This window comes from Homarus americanus, unplaced genomic scaffold (genome assembly GCF_018991925.1).
Source record: "Homarus americanus isolate GMGI-L3 unplaced genomic scaffold, GMGI_Hamer_2.0 scaffold34921, whole genome shotgun sequence".
Taxonomy (NCBI): domain Eukaryota; kingdom Metazoa; phylum Arthropoda; class Malacostraca; order Decapoda; family Nephropidae; genus Homarus; species Homarus americanus.
The window spans coordinates 1,621,939-1,640,382 of NW_024741901.1; the positions used below are offsets into that span (position 1 = coordinate 1,621,939).

At 43.5% G+C, this 18,444-nt stretch overlaps 1 protein-coding gene and 1 long non-coding RNA gene across 2 annotated transcripts in view; both read right to left on the reverse strand.

Annotated features, from left to right (window-relative positions):
• Positions 1-18,057, reverse strand: part of LOC121876272 (probable glutamate receptor) — a 57,750-nt gene extending 39,693 nt beyond the window's left edge. Inside the window, exons 1-3 of the mRNA XM_042381310.1 lie at positions 18,023-18,057; positions 16,252-16,333; positions 15,625-15,768 (exon numbers count right to left, since the gene is read on the reverse strand). Of these exons, the coding sequence (XP_042237244.1) occupies positions 15,625-15,768; positions 16,252-16,328 (221 nt within the window). The 5' untranslated portion in view covers positions 16,329-16,333; positions 18,023-18,057. The remainder of the gene's footprint in view (positions 1-15,624; positions 15,769-16,251; positions 16,334-18,022) is intronic.
• LOC121876274 lies at positions 8,371-10,654 on the reverse strand. The gene is made up of 3 exons (XR_006090742.1): positions 10,330-10,654; positions 9,987-10,096; positions 8,371-9,278 (listed from the first exon to the last, which is right to left on the reverse strand). It is a non-coding gene; the product is annotated as an uncharacterized LOC121876274 (long non-coding RNA).
• Positions 18,058-18,444: the final 387 nt, after the last annotated feature.

Here is an 18,444-nt window from a genome sequence, read left to right on the forward strand (position 1 = left end):
GGTGTGGAAAGGATGGAAGGCATGCTGGGGCTCAAGGCACAGCCAGACATGAGGGATGGAGAAGTCACAACATATAGTCGTGGGGGGAAAGGTTGGAAAAGAAGTTTAATGAGTTAAACAGAGGGGGACGACACCCCTTGTTTTACATATTACAGAGTTTGTTGGCTAACTAAGCTAACCTAGGATTTAGAATGAGGTTGCACAATGGTTATTTTAGTAGACAATGACTAGATTGATTTTACAATTACAAGTTTATTAACATCTTATACTGTATTACGTTATGGACTCACTTGATTGTGACTTCTTAAATGTGAATTTATATCATCTATGTTTTAATCTAAGGTGGATCACTGTGGCAGATATAGATGAATCGCGGGTTAGGTTGTTGTAGTGCGGGCAGACTCCTGGGCCACCAGGCGTGGGGTCTCCCTCCGTTGATGTCTTCCCCGCGTAGGTGGTCTGGGCTGTGAGGGTCGTCCAGGAGCTTGTCCCAAACCTTCTTCCCTAGGCGATGGAACCTGAAGTTGAGGGCTTCTGTTTTATTTCAAAGGTGGATGGTTTCCACTGTCTCCTGGTAGGGTGGCGCATGGCCACTGGCTGACCTCAAACACTTGTTTTGGAAGCTCTGTAGTTGTTGTAGTCTAGTCTTCCCGAGTGTGACGAGTGGTATAGATGGGTACTCCAACACAGGCCTCACCAGCGCCTTGTACAGGTGAACTTGTATCTTCTCAGGCATCAATTTAAAACGTTTTAATTTGGCTGCGGCGACTTTGGCTTTATTTAGTCTGTCCTTTACGAGGGGAATGATGCCCGTCCGAGAAATGATGAGGCCGAGCAACCTGCATTGTTTAGAGTACTCAATCTCTTCGTCGTCGATCATCAATGGGGCCGGCTTGAATTTGGCGATGGGTATGACCTCAAATTTCGTTTTGTTTGTTTTTATTTTCCATTTATTTTCATACTCCGAGATCTCCTCTATTGCCCGAGCAGTGAGTCGCGCCATCCTTGCTGTGGACCTTCCTGGGCAGGTGACGATCTGTGTTACATCGTCGGCATACATGACGTACTCGCTGCCGACGATTGGGGGTGGCAGGTCAGCCGTGTAGAGTGTGTAAAGGGTTGGTGAGAGACAAGAGCCCTGAGGCACGCCGCTCGATAGTGAGAATTCTTCTCCAAAATGTTCTTGCATCTTGATTTTGGCTCTGCGGTCCATAATGAATTTGCACAGCAGGCGCGTCAGATTTTCGGGTAACCCCAGTTGTATGATCTTATACTGCAGCCCTGCGTGCCAAACTTTGTCAAACGCCTTGCTGACGTCCCTCAGTACTATATTGCACTGCAGGCGGCCAGTCATGGCATTGGCGATCTGCTCGTAGGCCTGAGCTATGGCGGTGGATGTGCCTCAGTACTGCCGGAAGCTGAACTGGCGGGGATTATGCACGTCTTCGTCCTACAGATACATCCGCAATCGCTTGTTGACTAGTTTTTCGAAGAGTTTGGCAGGTACCTCTAGCAGCAATATTGGTCGAAAGTTTTCGACTTTGTTTGGAGGCTTCCCTGCTTTTGGTATGAGGCGAATAACGGCGATTTTGACATCTTAGGGAAGTATCCAGAGGCGAGGCAGGCGTTGCATATATGAGCAAGCCTCTCTATCATGTTGTCGGGGAGTTAAGCCAGGATCTTCTTGTTAATGTGACTTTGGCCAGGTGATTTGTTTTTAAACCGTTTTATGACGGCTGACACATCTGCAGGAACTATGCGTTCCGTCAGGTAGCTTCCGTCCACCAGTCTGGTGAAGTCAGTCCGTGGGAGCGGCTGGAGCAGGTGCTGATGGTCCTGCAACTGACCTAAAATGTCCTCCTCAAACTCCCTGTCGAAGCCCTCGTTCTCCTGTTCACTAATGGTAAAGATCTTTTGTAAATATCGCCGATGTAGTTGTTCTTGGTTTTCTTCCTCGAATATTTTTACGTTGTTTTGGTCGAGCAGGTAAGGGACCGTGCTAGAGGTGGAACCCATCAGTCGCTTGATCCCTTTCCAGAATGCAGCAGAATCGCGGTAATTGTTGGCTGCCTCCCACACCAAGGCGGCCCACTTTTGTTCATGTAGACGTTTGCTCTCGTGCTGGATGTCCGTCTGTAGCTCTCGGTACCGGTCTCTCAGCTCCTGCGTCCACCCGCGGATACTGGCTAGCTGTCTCATGTGAGCGTACTGGACACTGAGCTGCCTACACATATGTATGTTGTGTTGTCAATGGTAAGAGAAACAATTGAGACCCTGCAATTGTGTGTAAATGAGGCAGAAAGTCAAACCGGCAACCTGGGACTTAGTCACAAATTTTGTGATGCCATATGGCAGCATGGTCTACCATTAGACAATACATTATGCTTCCAAAAGCAGGTAACATGTAAACTGTCACCAGGTACATGTAAACTGTCACCAGGCACATGTAAACTGTCACCAGATACATGTAAACTGTCACCAGGTACATGTAAACTGTCACCAAGTACGTGTAAACTGTCACCAGTTACATGTAAACTGTCACCAGGCACATGTAAACTGTCACCAGATACATGTAAACTGTCACCAGGTACATGTAAACTGTCACCAAGTACGTGTAAACTGTTACCAGGTACATGTAAACTGTCACAAGGTACATGTAAACTGTCACCAGGTACATGTAAACTGTCACCAGGTACATATAAACTATCACCAGGTACATGTTTGTTGTTCAACTTGTGTGGGCTTTACTCGTCTTTTCAGAACACGAGGAGACTCCAGAAAGAATGATGTTTATGGGTTAGTGAACAGTCCATCTCAATATGAACACATCATCATCAAAATTATACCAACCACTGGAGTTTTACGCCTTCTTTAGCATTTTCCATGAGATAAATGTTTCAAAAAATACATTAAGAAACCTTCGATATACCTGGTCAGGGGTAGAAAATTATTAACATCAGTGGAATGGCTGCTTTCTCCTCTAAGTTGCTAAGGAGAGACGCTGCTTCTACCTACAAGCTACAACACATTAAATTTTCTCAAATCCTCTCACCCGTTCTACAGTTATTTTAGAGACAGACAGACAGACAGACAGACAAGAACGAAAGCAATACCTGGCCCACAGTTGCAGTAAGAGTAATGAAGCGGACAGGCTGCCATATGTTACATTCAGTACAGTACTATAACTTACCTTGTATAAAAACGAAGGCTCGGGTGAACCTGAAGATGAAGATATCCCTGGGAAACAGGAGTTTCAGGAAGTAGTGACTTTGTATATATAGCAGGTGAGTTGTGACGCATCATACTCGTATGTATATAATCTTTCTTCGCGATCAGAGGTGCAGAGCTGTTCGGGTTGGTAAGACACCTGTGACAGTCTCATGTTAACTGGCGCTGTTACCGATATTACTCCTTCGGCGATGGAGTTTGGTTTAATGGGAACATCACGTGGTAATTCTAGTTCCAGAATAAGAGTCTCCTTGTTTCAGCGGTGAACGGAAATAAAGTCACAGGAAAAAGTCGCATGACTTGTACACATTGACAACACAGTAATGTAACAAATTGGTTAGAGGAAATTCGGTCTTCGGTCGTTTTTCCTCCGGAAGAAATTTTTTTTATTCCTGGTGGTTGAAGATTCATAAGGACACGAATCAGTGGCTTCTTTACAGGGTTACCAAGAGTTCTTCAGAAAGTCTTGATACAGTGGTTGTTCATCTTTCTCCATGATTACTGCATGTTATTGAAGATACAACTCATACTGTCTTCCTGTGCCTAGTCGGAGTCCTATAGGTGTCTACTTTATCCTTCAGGGGAACATCATATTATAGATATTAAAGAATTCCATTAAACTCTAAGATTTCAGAAGGGCAAACTGAAGGTTGAAAAGGGCAACTGAGAGAAGGAGTATTACGTTTCAGGTGACCTCACACAATGTACCCACAGAGGGTGACCTCGCTATATTTGTTTGCACTTGTCTACTTGCGTCAAATTCAGAAATAGGTTCTTTCCTAATGACAGTTTATGGGTTCTTTTTGACAGACCCAAATTGTATTCAACGGTGCACACTGTGTGGGAAATGGCAGAACACTTGTCTCTAATGGCCAGATAGCCGACATATTACGATCGTATCCACTTTTTTGCACTTAGTAACTATATCAGTTCTCATGTATAGAACCAAATACACAATGTGCTTGAATACTTCTCACATAAATATGAATAACAAAGTGTGCGGCCAGACATACTGCCTCACACGCCTGTATTCACGCATTTGTGAATAAGTTACCCTTTATGTATAGAACTAAACAAATAATGTAATTAAAATACTGTGTAAATTCAGTGCCATAATATCCTGACAACGGGGGTTAATTATTATGACCCGTTGTAAACTCTACTCTGTAATCCTTTTGCGCTACCACTCACAGGTTGGGTGTAGGTGAACAGTAAAGTAGCCGCTGTAAGCGGCAAAATCAATCACTATACCTGGTGACCTGGCAACGGTAACCTGACAAAATATGACCCACCGCGCGCACATGGACCCGAGGACACCAACCCCGGCGCTCCGTCCCCCACCGGCATGCCGGCACCTGGGGCCCATCCACTCCAGTTCCCCACATCAATTGACCACCATGCGGACATGCTAGTGGACTACGTATTTACGCCAAGAAGGACGCCCCCCTTGAAGCCGACACTACCGACGAACACACCATCACAATCACACTAAAAGGTATGTCCCTCAATATTGTCAATGCCTATGGCTATGGCTTGGTACTTGACATTATTAGGGACCTGCCAATCTTTGCCATAAACAGATAAATTGTACCGGGATTTTCCCCCGCACACATCATTCTTGGATCTTCCACAGCGTACTTCGGAAGCCTTCCAGCCACTAGGTCCTGTCATTGGAGAAGCTTCAGGATGTGTGGAGGAAACTGTTAAGTCACCATACACTAATGAACAAGATATACGTCCAGTTGAGGACTCAATACATGCTAGTACGACCACTAAGAAACGACGTTGGTTTTGTGGTGGCAGTCTTCATTTACGGACGAGATGTCCAGCTAAAGATAGTGATTAATCTTCATGTGGAAAAAGAGGGCACTGGGCAAAAGTCTGTCAGCCTAAGGGTAAGAAACAGGTCACGGCGTCAATTTCATCTCCCACTCTTTGTGCCATCTCAGCTGCTGTTCCTCATTGCCTAAATTGTTCTGCTACAAACTTAAAGGTAAATGGAAGACGAATCTCCGACCTTATTGATTCGGCAAGTTCTGAGAGTTTCTTTTACAAGAGCGTGGCCCATCGGCTTAAGCTTCACATCAAACCCGCTTCCCAAAGTATAACCCTGGCAATGTTTTCTTGAACGGCTTCTGTGATATGTGAATGTACGGTGAATCTCTATATGAATGACAGTCATTATCCAAACACACGTCTGGGCGTCATTGAGAATCTTTGTGGTGATGTTATTCTCGGCATAGATTTCCAAAAACAACACTCCTCAGTTACCATAGAGTATGGAGGACCCAGACGTGAGCTCAAGATTTCCAACATTGGTAAAAAGCCTGTATGTAGCCTGGCATCAGCAGGTATGTCAGAACCACTGTTATTTGCAAACATGCAAGGAGATGCAAAGCCGATAGGCACAAAATCTAGGAAGATTAGCCCTGATGACCAAAAGTTTATTACCAAAGAAATACAACGCTTACTGTCCGAAGGCATCATAGAATCAAGTACATCACCTTGGCGTGCAGAGGTGGTGATTCCAAGAGATGATTCAGGCTGTCACAGAAAACGAATGTGCATCGACTACTCTTCTACAGTGAACATTTACACCAATCTCGACGCATATCCATTGCCAAACATTGAAACCATGGTCAATACTCTTGCTAAGTACCACGTGTTCTCAACATTTGATCTAAAGAGCGCATACCATCAACTAAGCATACGCGAGTCTGATAAACTCTTTACAGCATTTGAAGCAAATGGCAGACTGTATCAATTCACACGTGTACCATTTGGTGTCACTAATGGTGTTGCCGTTTTTCAAAGAGCCATAGACAAGTTCGTGGAGGAGGAGAATCTATGTGACACATTTCCCTACCTTGACAATATTACCATAGGTGGTCGGAATCAGAAAGAACATGAAGCAAATCTTGAGAAATTTCTTGCTGATGCTGAGGAAATGAAGCGGACATTCAATTCATCCAAATCTACAATATCACCAACATCGATCAATCTTCTGGGTTATCAACTTGGAAATGGTCAAACCAAACCAGATCCTGAAAGGCTAAAACCACTGCAAGAACGTTCACCACCCACAAGCCGATCGGCTCTTCAACGCGTACTTGGTATGTTTGCTTATTACGCTAAGTGGATCCCGGAGTTTTCAGACAAGGGACGGCCTCTCTACAAGGCTAAATCTTTACCTCTGGACCGTGAAGCGCTCACAGCTTTTGATGACTTGAAGAAACTGCTTGGGGAAGCTGCCCTACATAGCATTGACCATGCCATCCCAATTGTTGTGGAGTGTGATGCGTCGGATGTGGCTGTCTCTGCTACTTTGAATCAAGCTGGTCGGCCAGTAGCCTTCATGTGTCGGATGACATCTGGCAATGAGATTCGCTATCCTCCTGTTATGAAGGAAGCGACTGCAATAATTGAAGCGGTGAGAAAGTGGTCTCACCTGTTGTTGGGACGGCACTTCACCATTGTTACTGACCAACGATCAGTTGCGTTTATGCTGGACAGTCGTAGGAGGACTAAAGTGAAGAATGACAAGATACATGGGTGGCGGCTCGAACTCGCTTGTCTTAGCTATTCCATTTGGTATTGGCCAGGTAGAGACAACGTTGCTCCTGACACTTTCACCCGAGCGTTCTGGGGAGCCATCTCATCGTCAAACCTCGTTGTCATCCATGAAGGGCTCTGCCACCCGGGGTTGTCAGATTGCTTCATTTTGTCCGGACAAAGAACCTCCCATTTTCTATGGAGGATGTGAAAAAGGTATGTTCAACTTGTCGTGTATGTGCTGAAATCAAGCCAACATTTCACAGGCCTACTGAAAATACTTTTATCAAAGCTACTCAACCAATTGATAGACTGAGCATTGACTTTAAAGGTCCTCTTCCATCACGCACGAGAAATTCACATCTCTTCACTGCTGTGGCTGAATATTCCAGATTTACCTTTGCTATTCCATGTACTGACATGACATCCTCGACTGTCATCAGATGTCTGGACACCATCTTCTCGCTTTGAGGTATGGAGAGTTTTGTCCACTCTGATCGACGAAGTGCATTTATGTCTCGTGAAGTGAAAACTCATCTCGCTAGTTGTGGAGTGGCGTCCAGCAAAACTACATCTTACCACCCAACAGGAAACAATGACATAATCTGGAAGTCCATATGTTTAGCTGCCAAATCTCGAGATGTTCCGGATACTGAATGGGAGGCTCTCCTACCTGAAGCACTTCACTCCATTAGATATTTGCTCTCAACAGCCATCAACGTCACTCCACATGAAAGGTTTTTAAATTTTCCGGGACGATCTTGTCAGGGTACATCCCTGCCAACATGGCTAACGACTCCAGGTCCTGTCTTCTTACGCCGATTCGTCCGCTCAAGCAAAGGTGACCCTCTCGTTGACGAGGCGAAGCTCCTCGAGGCTAACCCAACGTATGCACACATCAAGTATCCAGATGGACGTGAATCTTCAGTTTCCCTCCGTGATCATGCTCCATGCCCTGGTGGAATTTCATCCTCAAACATCTCTGCCGCATCAACCTCACCTTCAGTGGAGCCAGAAACATTGGATAATGGTGAGGGAGTTGCTGCAGAGGAAAATACCGGGACGACATTGCTGAATCCTAGTATCATGCAGGAGTTACCTCTTCGTCGTTCTACTCGGCAGCAAAGAGAACCCCAGCGATGCGGCTATGATGTTTGATTGATTATGTTGGCAAGGGTGAATGTCATATTATGGAATAAATTATGTTTGTGTTTACCTTTACTCTAAATGTTCTCTTGTTCTAATTGGATTTTGTTTTGTACTGGTGCAGTTGTATATGGATTTATTAGATGAATAAAGCCTTGATTACTGAAGGTGTTTGATATACGACAGCTGGTGACCCATATCGCTTGCAGTATTTTATACACCCCATTTTTCTAAAAAAGCAAACGTGTTTAATATCAGTTTATTTTTAAGTCAGATAATAAAATTTAAAATACAATAATATTACAATAGTAAAACATCTTGAGACCCAATATAATTTTCATAAAAACTTTGTTTCAGTATATGAACAAATATTTAACAATGTTGGGAAACACAGAATGTAGTACTGCACACGTGTTGACATCCGATGTATTAAAAGAACGAGAGTTTATCAACAGACTGAGCGTGTCTCCATTGTCATTTTATTCACACCCAGAAATATAACGCATGTTTTAACTACCTGATACATTATCTATAATAGTTCCGATCTATTTTATGAAGCCTTTCGTCTTTGTTGTATTCCAAAGAGAAAATTACAAAGAATAGATGGTGTAAATAAACCTATACTTTATAATGGTATTCTCCTATCCTAAACTACTTTCAGGTTTTCATCACTAATTATATGGAGATGACACGATCAGTCAGACGACTCCAGTCATCACATTTATTCCTGATAATTTTATCAAAACATTGATCGTTATTTCCCAAATATTTTAAAACAAGTTTGGATAAAATTACTCATTGGCAACATGAACGTTACCACAAGATAATTTAAAGTCTGTAAAATATTTTATAATCTCAAATGGCCTTTAGCTTCCTCCAAATCATTAACGGTAAAACGTCTAATGGCATCACATCATAGTAACAGAAATTTGACGAAAAAAACAAGAAACCTGAAATATGTACAACAATTTTGTGTGCACGAAGGGTAGCAGACTGAACACGTACCTACACTAATATTATACCACTAATAAAACATTTTTCTCTTCGTGTGTTTAATAAAGCTTTTGTTGTCTACATGGCTGTTCATCTTACGAGAGAATTATTATACAGTGTTGTCGTCCTAAGATCTCTAACACTCCATGAAAGTACTCAGTAAATGTTGGTTTACTCTTACACATCTTTGTCCTTGTCCTCGACTCTGTTATCTTCACCATATTAACAACTTCAGGTATCAGCCGCACACCTTTCACCTCCCCTACGTTGACTCTCTGTTGATCACATTTCCCGAGACAAAACTTGTGCTGAAGACATCGACCATCGTGTTGACTCTTGAGAACTTTCTTGCGTGAGATCTGTTGAACATTCCATATTTTTGTTTATGTTTTGTATAGCAACTTATTTATATCATGACAATCTGAAAGTTATTGAATTTGAATATTAAATTAATAAAAATAACTATAAAGACAATCATAATGTGATATTATTATACATTATTGTATTAATATAGTTCACATACAGTATATTACGGATAACTATGAGACAATAGTCTGAATTATAAACATACTCTATAGCTGTAAAGGTAAAATATATAAAGACAAAAGCGTGCTGTTGTTATATTATAAATATCAATGATCAACATCCATAAAACTCGTGAATAAAAAATAAAAGTGAATATTATCCTCAGTAAGTGATCCGTTCACCGTGTTAACACAACAACATAATGACGTTGTTACTGTCAACTTTAATAGACGATTTTGGCCTAGTTTTGAGTATAGATGTTTACCAAACTCACGAGTGTCAGGTGTGGAGGAGGAAGGTTTACCAAACTCACGTGTGTCAGGTGTAGAGGAGGAAGGTTTAACAACTCACGTGTGTCAGGTGTGGAGGAGGCAGGTTTACCAAACTCACAAGTGTGAGGTGAGGAGTAGGAAGGTTTAACAACTCACCTGTGTCAGGTGTGGGGGAGGAAGGTTTAACAACTCACGTGTGTCAGGTGTGGAGGAGGAAGGTTTAACAACTCACGTGTGTCAGGTGTGGAGTAGGATGGTTTAACAACTCACGTGTGTCAGGTGTGGAGGAGGAAGATGTATCAGTTGCTGCCGGCTTTGAGTTCCAAGCAAAACACCAACAGCGCCACCAAGTGTCCAGCTATCAGGACCACCAACATCCCCTGTGTGACACAAATGCTTAATACACACACACACACACACACACACACAGTTATATATATCGGGATAGATAGACATAGTGAGGTATAACGAGATAAAATAAATGAGGTCATTAGCCACAGTGAAGTAGTTTAATATCATTGGGTAATTAGCGTTAATGTAGACAGATAGATCGGGATAGAATTAATGAGGTTGTCACCATGGTGAAAATTGTTAGTAATAACGGGGTAGTTACCCAGAAGCTGTCGAGGGCGAGAGGCTCCCGGACGGTAATTTTGGAAGGCGAGTGACGACAGTTATGGTAGGCGGGTAGACTCTTGTCCAGCCAGTAAGGGTACAGCCCGGCCTCCACCACGCTTCTGATCCTGCAACAGTGTCTCTGTTATCTCTCTCCTGTTGTCCTGTTATCACAGTCCCATTAACCTCATATCTGTTGTGTCCGCCCCGTTGTTTTATATACTGTAGTTAGCTCAGCCCAAGTGGTACACTACTTACAGTGTAGCAGCAACAGGTGGTTCACTATTTACAGTGTAACAGTAACAGGTGGTTCACTACTTACAGTGTAGCAGCAACAGGTGGTTCACTATTTACAGTGTAGTAACAGGTGGTTCACTACTTAGTGTTGCAGTTGGTTCACTACTGTAACAGGTGGTTCACTACTTACAGTGTAGCAGCAACAGGTGGTTCACTACTTCAGTGTAGCAGCAACAGGTGGTTCACTACTTACAGTGTAGCAGCAACAGGTGGTTCACTACTTGCAGTGTAGCAGCAACAGGTGGTTCACTACTTACAGTGTAGCAGCACTACAAGTGGTTCACTACTTACAGTGTAGCAGCAACAGGTGGTTCACTACTTCAGTGTAGTGTAGCAGCAACAGGTGGTTCACTACTTACAGTGTAGCAGCAACAGGTGGTTCACTACTTACAGTGTAGCAGCAACAGGTGGTCACAGTGTAGCAGTTGGTTCACTACTTACAGTGTAGCAGCAACAGGTGGTTCACTACTTACAGTGTAGCAGCAACAGGTGGTTCACTACTTACAGTGTAGCAGCAACACAGTGGTTCACTACTTACAGTGTGGTTCACTACTTAGCAACAGGTGGTTCAGTGTAGCAGCAACAGGTGGTTCAGTGTAGCAGCACCAGGTGGTTCAATACTTCCAGTGTAGCAGCAACAGGTTCAGTGTACCAGGTGGTTCACTACTTCCAGTGTAGCAGCAACAGGTGGTTCACTACTTCCAGTGTAGCAGCAACAGGTGGTTCACTACTTCCAGTGTAGCAGCACCAGGTGGTTCACTACTTACAGTGTAGCAACAACAGGTGGTTCACTACTTACAGTGTAGCAGTAACAAGTGGTTCACTATTTATAGTGCAGCAGTAACAGGTGGTTCACTACTTACAGTGTAGCAGCAACATGTGGTTCACTACTTACAGTGTAGCAGCACCAGGTGGTTCAATACTTACAGTGTAGCAGCAACAGGTGGTTCACTACTTACAGTGTAGCAGCACCAGCTTACCGACGACTGAGAGCAGCCACTATAGGGTTACCCTTCTGGCCAATGAGACAGTGTTGGGTTATGAAGAAGGTTTGTCGCCCCTTGTAGAAGTCACACCTCCCTGGACACACACCCAACTGATTAATGGTTGGTTACATTTGTGTGTGTGTGTGTGTGTGTGTGTGTGTTTGTGTGTATGTTCGCATATCTGATATATGTATTATGTTTAATAAAAGCTTAACTCTTACTGGTTGTAGCGAAACCGCTGTCGATGTGGCTGTTGATAGTGAGGGTGTTCTCTATTTGGACGTGGTCTCCTCGCCGCACAAGTGGCTCCACCTCTTTCTTGAATAATGCAGGGGTCTTGTACTTGATCCGACCAAAATACTTGAGGTCGTTCAGCTCCTTCAGCTCCCCAGTCTTTATTTTCTGCCAGTAGTAAGAAACACTTGTTAGTACGGTAAAGGAACATATTTCGTAAACCTTGAGGAAGGATCGTTTAAGATGATATTTCGGCTTATAGTAGTGGCAATTCTTGTGAAGAATTCACTTGCGCTTTCAGCTCTTAAAAAAATCAAAGACCTGAGAATAAAATGATATACTAGAAAAAAATCACAAAGTACGTTTTGTATCATTCGTATATACATCTTTAAGTGTGTGACTTACTATTTTATATGACGACACAGCAGTAATATAACAGTTAAAATGTGTGTGTTAAACTTACAGCGAGGGTGACAGGCACGATGGTGTTTGCGCCCTCTAGCACCACCGTGATGTGGGTAGCGTCCAACACGTCCCTTATGGTCTGCAGGGGCTGAGGCACGTGACGCACCGCCAGCAGTGACACCAATGTCCCACTGTAGCTACACGTCACCACCACCGACACCACCACCCATTAACACCATCTCCCGCCCACGTGTCATGTTCATACTCACATCTGTTAAAAGTGGAGGTAACACTGACCAACTCCGTCGCAACACACTAAAAATAAGTCAACATGCACTTAGGTCAGGTGAGTCGAAGATAATGCCGATAAACTAAAGCCTCTTATTTCTTTAACTAACATCACAGGCAACAAAATGCTGTATTGGCAAACAAAGTACGGTGTAATGTGTATTTGGGGATGTGGATAAAAACGCTCATTTCTCTCACTAACCTGACGTTGATTACAGCAGTTTTGAGGGACAACACCATAATGGATATTCTTGTTTTTATCAGAGACACTGTAGTCAAATTGACGAGAACTACACTGCACTATCATCTACACTACATCCGCTACACTAGCATCAACACTACATCCTCTCCACTAAAATAACACAACCTTAAAGGTGTTCATTGATCTGAACCAGCTACAGACATGCTGGGTCGGTCCTAATGAGACTCCGTAACTGAATAAAGTTTTTCAACTTACCTTGACGCAGAATGATTCTCAGGTGTTGGAAGAGTAGGTGTGAGGTCCGCATGAAGTGTGAGGCACTTGTTAGTTGTGATGAGTCCTTGGGGTTGTGGCCCATGACCACTAGAGACAACCAGGCCACCACCAGCCCGACCAGCAGTGCCACCCACACCGGAGGCTGCAGGGGTAACATGAAGCTCCAGGGGTCTATCTCTGGGCGACCTTTCCCAGCGATGATAGTTCGTCCGTCAAAAAAGAATGACTGAGTGTAGTCTACAGCTTGCCTCCTCTCCTCCGACTGTGCGAATGGTCCCAGTGCGATGTCCGCCTCCTGCACAACACGGAAACATGATAACTGAAAGCATCACTACAATAATAATACTATTACCGACAATGGTCTTCATATATTGGGTGACCAGTTAGTATGTTCGGGTTGTTGTGGTTAACCGAGCCTTAAGGTGCACTTTCTATAAGGCTAATTTTTGGAAGTGATTCTGATTGGGTCAGTGTGGGGTTTAGTGACGTGGGTAACGCTGCAACCTGCACATCCCCTCCCCACACGCTGCTGCTTCCGTCAAAATAACAATATTCTCGGCTCTCGTAATAATTTATTTAAAGATCTTGAACTTTTGTTAAAACTATTGCCGTATTCTGCTTATAAATATTTTCTGTTTCAACCGTGAAAATTTTGTAGCATCTACTTAAAAGTGGTGGGTGCTGCCTGCCGCAGGGTGACCTGTAACTATTGGCCTGTAACTAGTTAATACTGGCGAGTGCTGCTTGCTGCGGGGTGACCTGTAATGTTGACCTGTAACTAGTTAATACTGATGGATACTACCAGTCACGGGGTGACCTGTAATGTTGACCTGTAACTAATTAACACTGGTGGGTACTACCTGTGACAGGGTGACCTGTAATGTTGACCTGTAACTAATCAACACTGGTGGGTACTACCTGTGACAGGGTGACCTGTAATGTTGACCTGTAACTAATTAACACTGGTGGGTACTACCTGTGACAGGGTGACCTGTAATGTTGACCTGTAACTAATCAACACTGGTGGGTACTACCTGTGACAGGGTGACCTGTAATGTTGACCTGTAACTAATCAACACTGGTGGGTACTACCTGTGACAGGGTGACCTGTAATGTTGACCTATATCCTTCACGTTTATCCAGTGTTGTTCTTAAAGCTTTGTTGCAGTTAATAGTAACACAACTAATAAACAACAAATTGTTCAAACTACTGGACAAATGTTCACTAACAACATGTAATAAAACATATCTTTAACAGACTAATATAACACAAGATGAAGACAATGTCACTTACCTGTCTAAACACTTGTCCCACCATTCCTGTCCAGTTGCCATCAGGTAGCTTTCTTCCCCAGGCTTGGTCCTCGGGTGTTACCAAACTGTACCTGCAGTAGATCATTTGTCCTCAAAACAGGTATCAATAAACAGTTACTGTTAACACCGTGTTAATAGACAGTTACTGTCAACACCTGTGTTAATAGACAGTTACTCTCTACTCCTGTGTTAATAGACAGTTACTGTCAACACCTGTAATACTAGACAGTTACTGTCGGTATAAGTAATGACAGTTACTGTCAACACCTGTAATGACAATTACTGTCATCATCTGTGTTAATAGACAGTTACTGTCTACACCTTTGATACTAGAGTTACTGTCAACACCTGTAATGACAGTGTCAACACCTGTAATGACAGTTACTGTCTACACCTGTGATACTAGACAGTTACAGTCAGTACATGTAATGACAGTTACTGTCAACACGTGTAATGAACATACAGTACACTGTTAAAACCCGAGTGTACACATAGTAAATTTTGTTCATCAAGAAATATAGAAACTTTTCTAAAAACCTTTCTAATATTTTTGGAAGCTTTACAGGACACAAAACCGGGACATTTACATGATGTCTTTCCATTGTTTACTAACAATCAAGCGCTCAGTATATAATATAAATGAAATTCATCATAGTACAAATGTTTGATAAACCAAGAATAATGTTGTAATAGCAATAGTAATATCGAATGATACTGAACCAAACGTTAAAAAGTATTTAAGAAAATTAAAACAGAAATATAAACCAACACTAAACATCACGCAGGAAATATCTGGAGAACTTTGGCAGACATTATTTCTCTATCGCTTCCTATCTTCCAAAATAAGGCCTTTGCCGAGAGCAATAATACCTTGTGGCTTCGAGGCTCACAGTCTGGGTCCAATGTTTCATAAAGTAACCGGTGCAGGTCCAGATAACTCAGTGTTCGGTTGTACAGTCGCCCAAAAAAGTCCTGTCGCGAACCACGAACCCCGACATTCAGACTCGTGAACCCGAAGCAGTAGACACGGATACATTATTCTGTCCATAAATGCTTCAGATTCAAAAGTCTGAATCTCGGGGTTCATGGTTCCCGACATTACTTTTTTCGGTGACTGTACCTTAACTCTTCCTACTACTGTTTTAATATTTATTTATAATACGTTACATCTTACTTAGTAATGAATGATGTTACGGTAGAGTTGTTGTATATATATGTCTCGAAGGTAGACGACAAAAATTAAGTCTAAAAAAATTAAGAGCAAGACAAATTCTCTCTCTCTCTTACTTACGTGAAATTAAGTGAAGCAGCCACCATGTTCAGCAAGTTGGCGACAGGTCCTTGAACGGTAAGATGACCGTCCGGAGCCTTCACGAAATCCAAGTGAGGTTTCCATTCGACACCAGACACGACCAGTGACACACTCTGTTTGAACCTGTACCATACACCATTATATCTATTGCACCATACACCATTATATCTACTGCACCATACATCATTATATCTACTGCACCATACATCATTATATCTACTGCAATATACACCATTAGATCTACTGCACCATACACTATTTATATCTACTGCATCATACACCATTGTATCTACGGCACCATACACTATTATATCTATCTGAAGGTGGAGGTGGGTTACTGAAGGTGGGATACATGAAGGTGGAGGTGTGTTTCCTGAAGGTGAATGTGGGTTACCTGAAGGTGGAGGTGGGTTGCTGAAAGTAGAGGATTGCTGTAGGTGGAGGTGGGTTACTTGAAGGTGAAGGTGGGTTACCTGAAGGTGGGTTACTTGAAGGTGGAGGTGGGTTTCCTGAAGGTGGAGGTGGGTTAGTTGAAGGTGGGTTACCTGAAGGTGGAGGTGGGTTGCTGAAAGAAAAGGAGGATTGCTGTAGGTGGAGGTGGGTTACCTGAAGGTACTGGGGTTGGCTAGCAGGTCCTGGTAGACATCCCGGTCTTCTAATACTTCCTTCAGCGGGCGAGCCATCGTGTCTGTGGGTAATATTGTGTTAACTCCCGTCTGGTAACTGTAAAGGCCTGGACTTTGGGATATAAATCCCTTGCCAGCCTAATCAGGATCTTATAAAAGGAAAGTCAAGAACCAGGGATTTCCAAGGGGTAACAAACAACCGTTAGAGAGTGGCATCTCATTACTACGAAAAATCACAATAATTGCCACCACTCACACAAATATCAAATAAACAATTACGGGAGTCAAACAATTAATGGAGTCAAACAATTACGGGAGTCAAACAATTAAGGGAGCCAAACAAAGTACAGATATTTCCTACGGCTGCAGCCCAGTGGAATGTTCCGTTGACGCCGTGATCCGCTCTCAGGGGGAAGGTCCAGGGCAGCTTCCTCACTTGGCGCCGGCGTTGGTGCGCGATGTCTTGCCAAACAGGAGAGACGCCAGGGCACAGACGGTGGATAGGGCGTAGAGGAAGTGGCGATGACGTGGCAGCCGCAGTAGTAGCTGTCCGGAGATTGACAGCCAAATAGTGAAGGACTGGGGAATCAGCCCATGAACCCCAGAAGCCTTAGTTAAGTACACTACCAGAGTTTGAACGAACAGCAGGGGAAGTGCAGCTGTGGTGCTGGCTGGGTAGTGTCTGATGTGTGACGAAGCAGCAGCGACTTTCTCACCTCCGTCTACCCCCGTCCCCCTAGTTGGGCCGGGAACAAGCAAACAAGCGGCGGACAACCATCCCGCTCGTTACCGCCCTTAGAGTAACGTTGAGTTAACTCCCGTCTGGTAACAGTGTGTTAACTCCCGTCTTACAACATTGTCTATACTCCAGCCTTGTAACATTGTGGTAACTCCCGTCTGGTAACATTGTGTTAACTCCCGTCTTGCAAGAGTGTGTTAACTCCCGTCTGGTAAAAGTGTGCTAACTCCCGTCTTGCAACAGTGTGTTAACTGCAGTCTTGCAACAGTGTGTTAACTCCCGTCTGGCGACAAAGTGTTAACTCTCGTCCTGCAACATTGTGTTAACTCCCGTCTTGCAACAGTGTGTTAACTCCCGTCTTGCAACAGTGCGTTAACTCCCGTCTTGCAACAATGTATTAACTCCCGTCCTGCAACAGTGTGTTAACTCCCGTGTTGCAACAGTGTGTTAACTCCCGTGTTGTAACAGTGTGTTCACTTCTCTAAGGAACACAGTATTTCCACAGAGGACTGAACACAGTGTTACCATCGAGGACTAAACGCAATACTTGGACACGGACCACCAAGAAGAGGACCTTAACAGTGTTACCAGGGAAGAATAAACTCATCATCATCACTTTCGCCACTGACATCACCACCACAACCAAAATCACCACCTAGGCCAGAACTATGATCACTACCATCACCAACACCATTATCATGAAAACCGTCATCACTATTATCATCACTACCAACACAACTACCATCATCACGTCCATCTTGACTACCAACACCACCACCAAAACCACCACTCAGTTCTATTCGTCATCACTAACACCACCACAACCAATCCTACCACAGTCACCATAACAAACACTACCCCCACCATCACCATTATCACTAGCACCACCTTTATCACCATCAATATCATTACTACCACCATCACCGAAACCAATACCACTATCAACACCATAGCAATTACAATCATCACTGTCAACATCACCACTATCACCACCACCACCACCACCACGTACCTGCTTGTGTTTGAGTCCTGACAGCTCGACCCTCCACCACCAACACCAACTGTACATATATGGGCGAGGCTGCCGCCTTCCCTCTATATATGCTACTTGGTTGAGTGGGAAAGGTGAGACAGAGTGTGTCATGCGCCTCCTACGTCACTCCAGGTTGCTGGCTTCGTCTCTCAATCATTAACACAACGTAATGAATCATACAGTGAGACTCAGTATAAAGTCTCTCTTAATGAACAAGTGGAGTGTTGGTTTTGTTTATTAAGGTGTACAAGTTGGGGGACTTATGAACGTAATGTGTTCTCTCAGGTCCTAAACCCACGACTGCAGCCATCAACCACAAACCTCTAACGGAGAAAATTAAACCATAATACCAAATAAGAAAACCTAATTTTCCGAAACTTTATATGAAAATGTATATTATT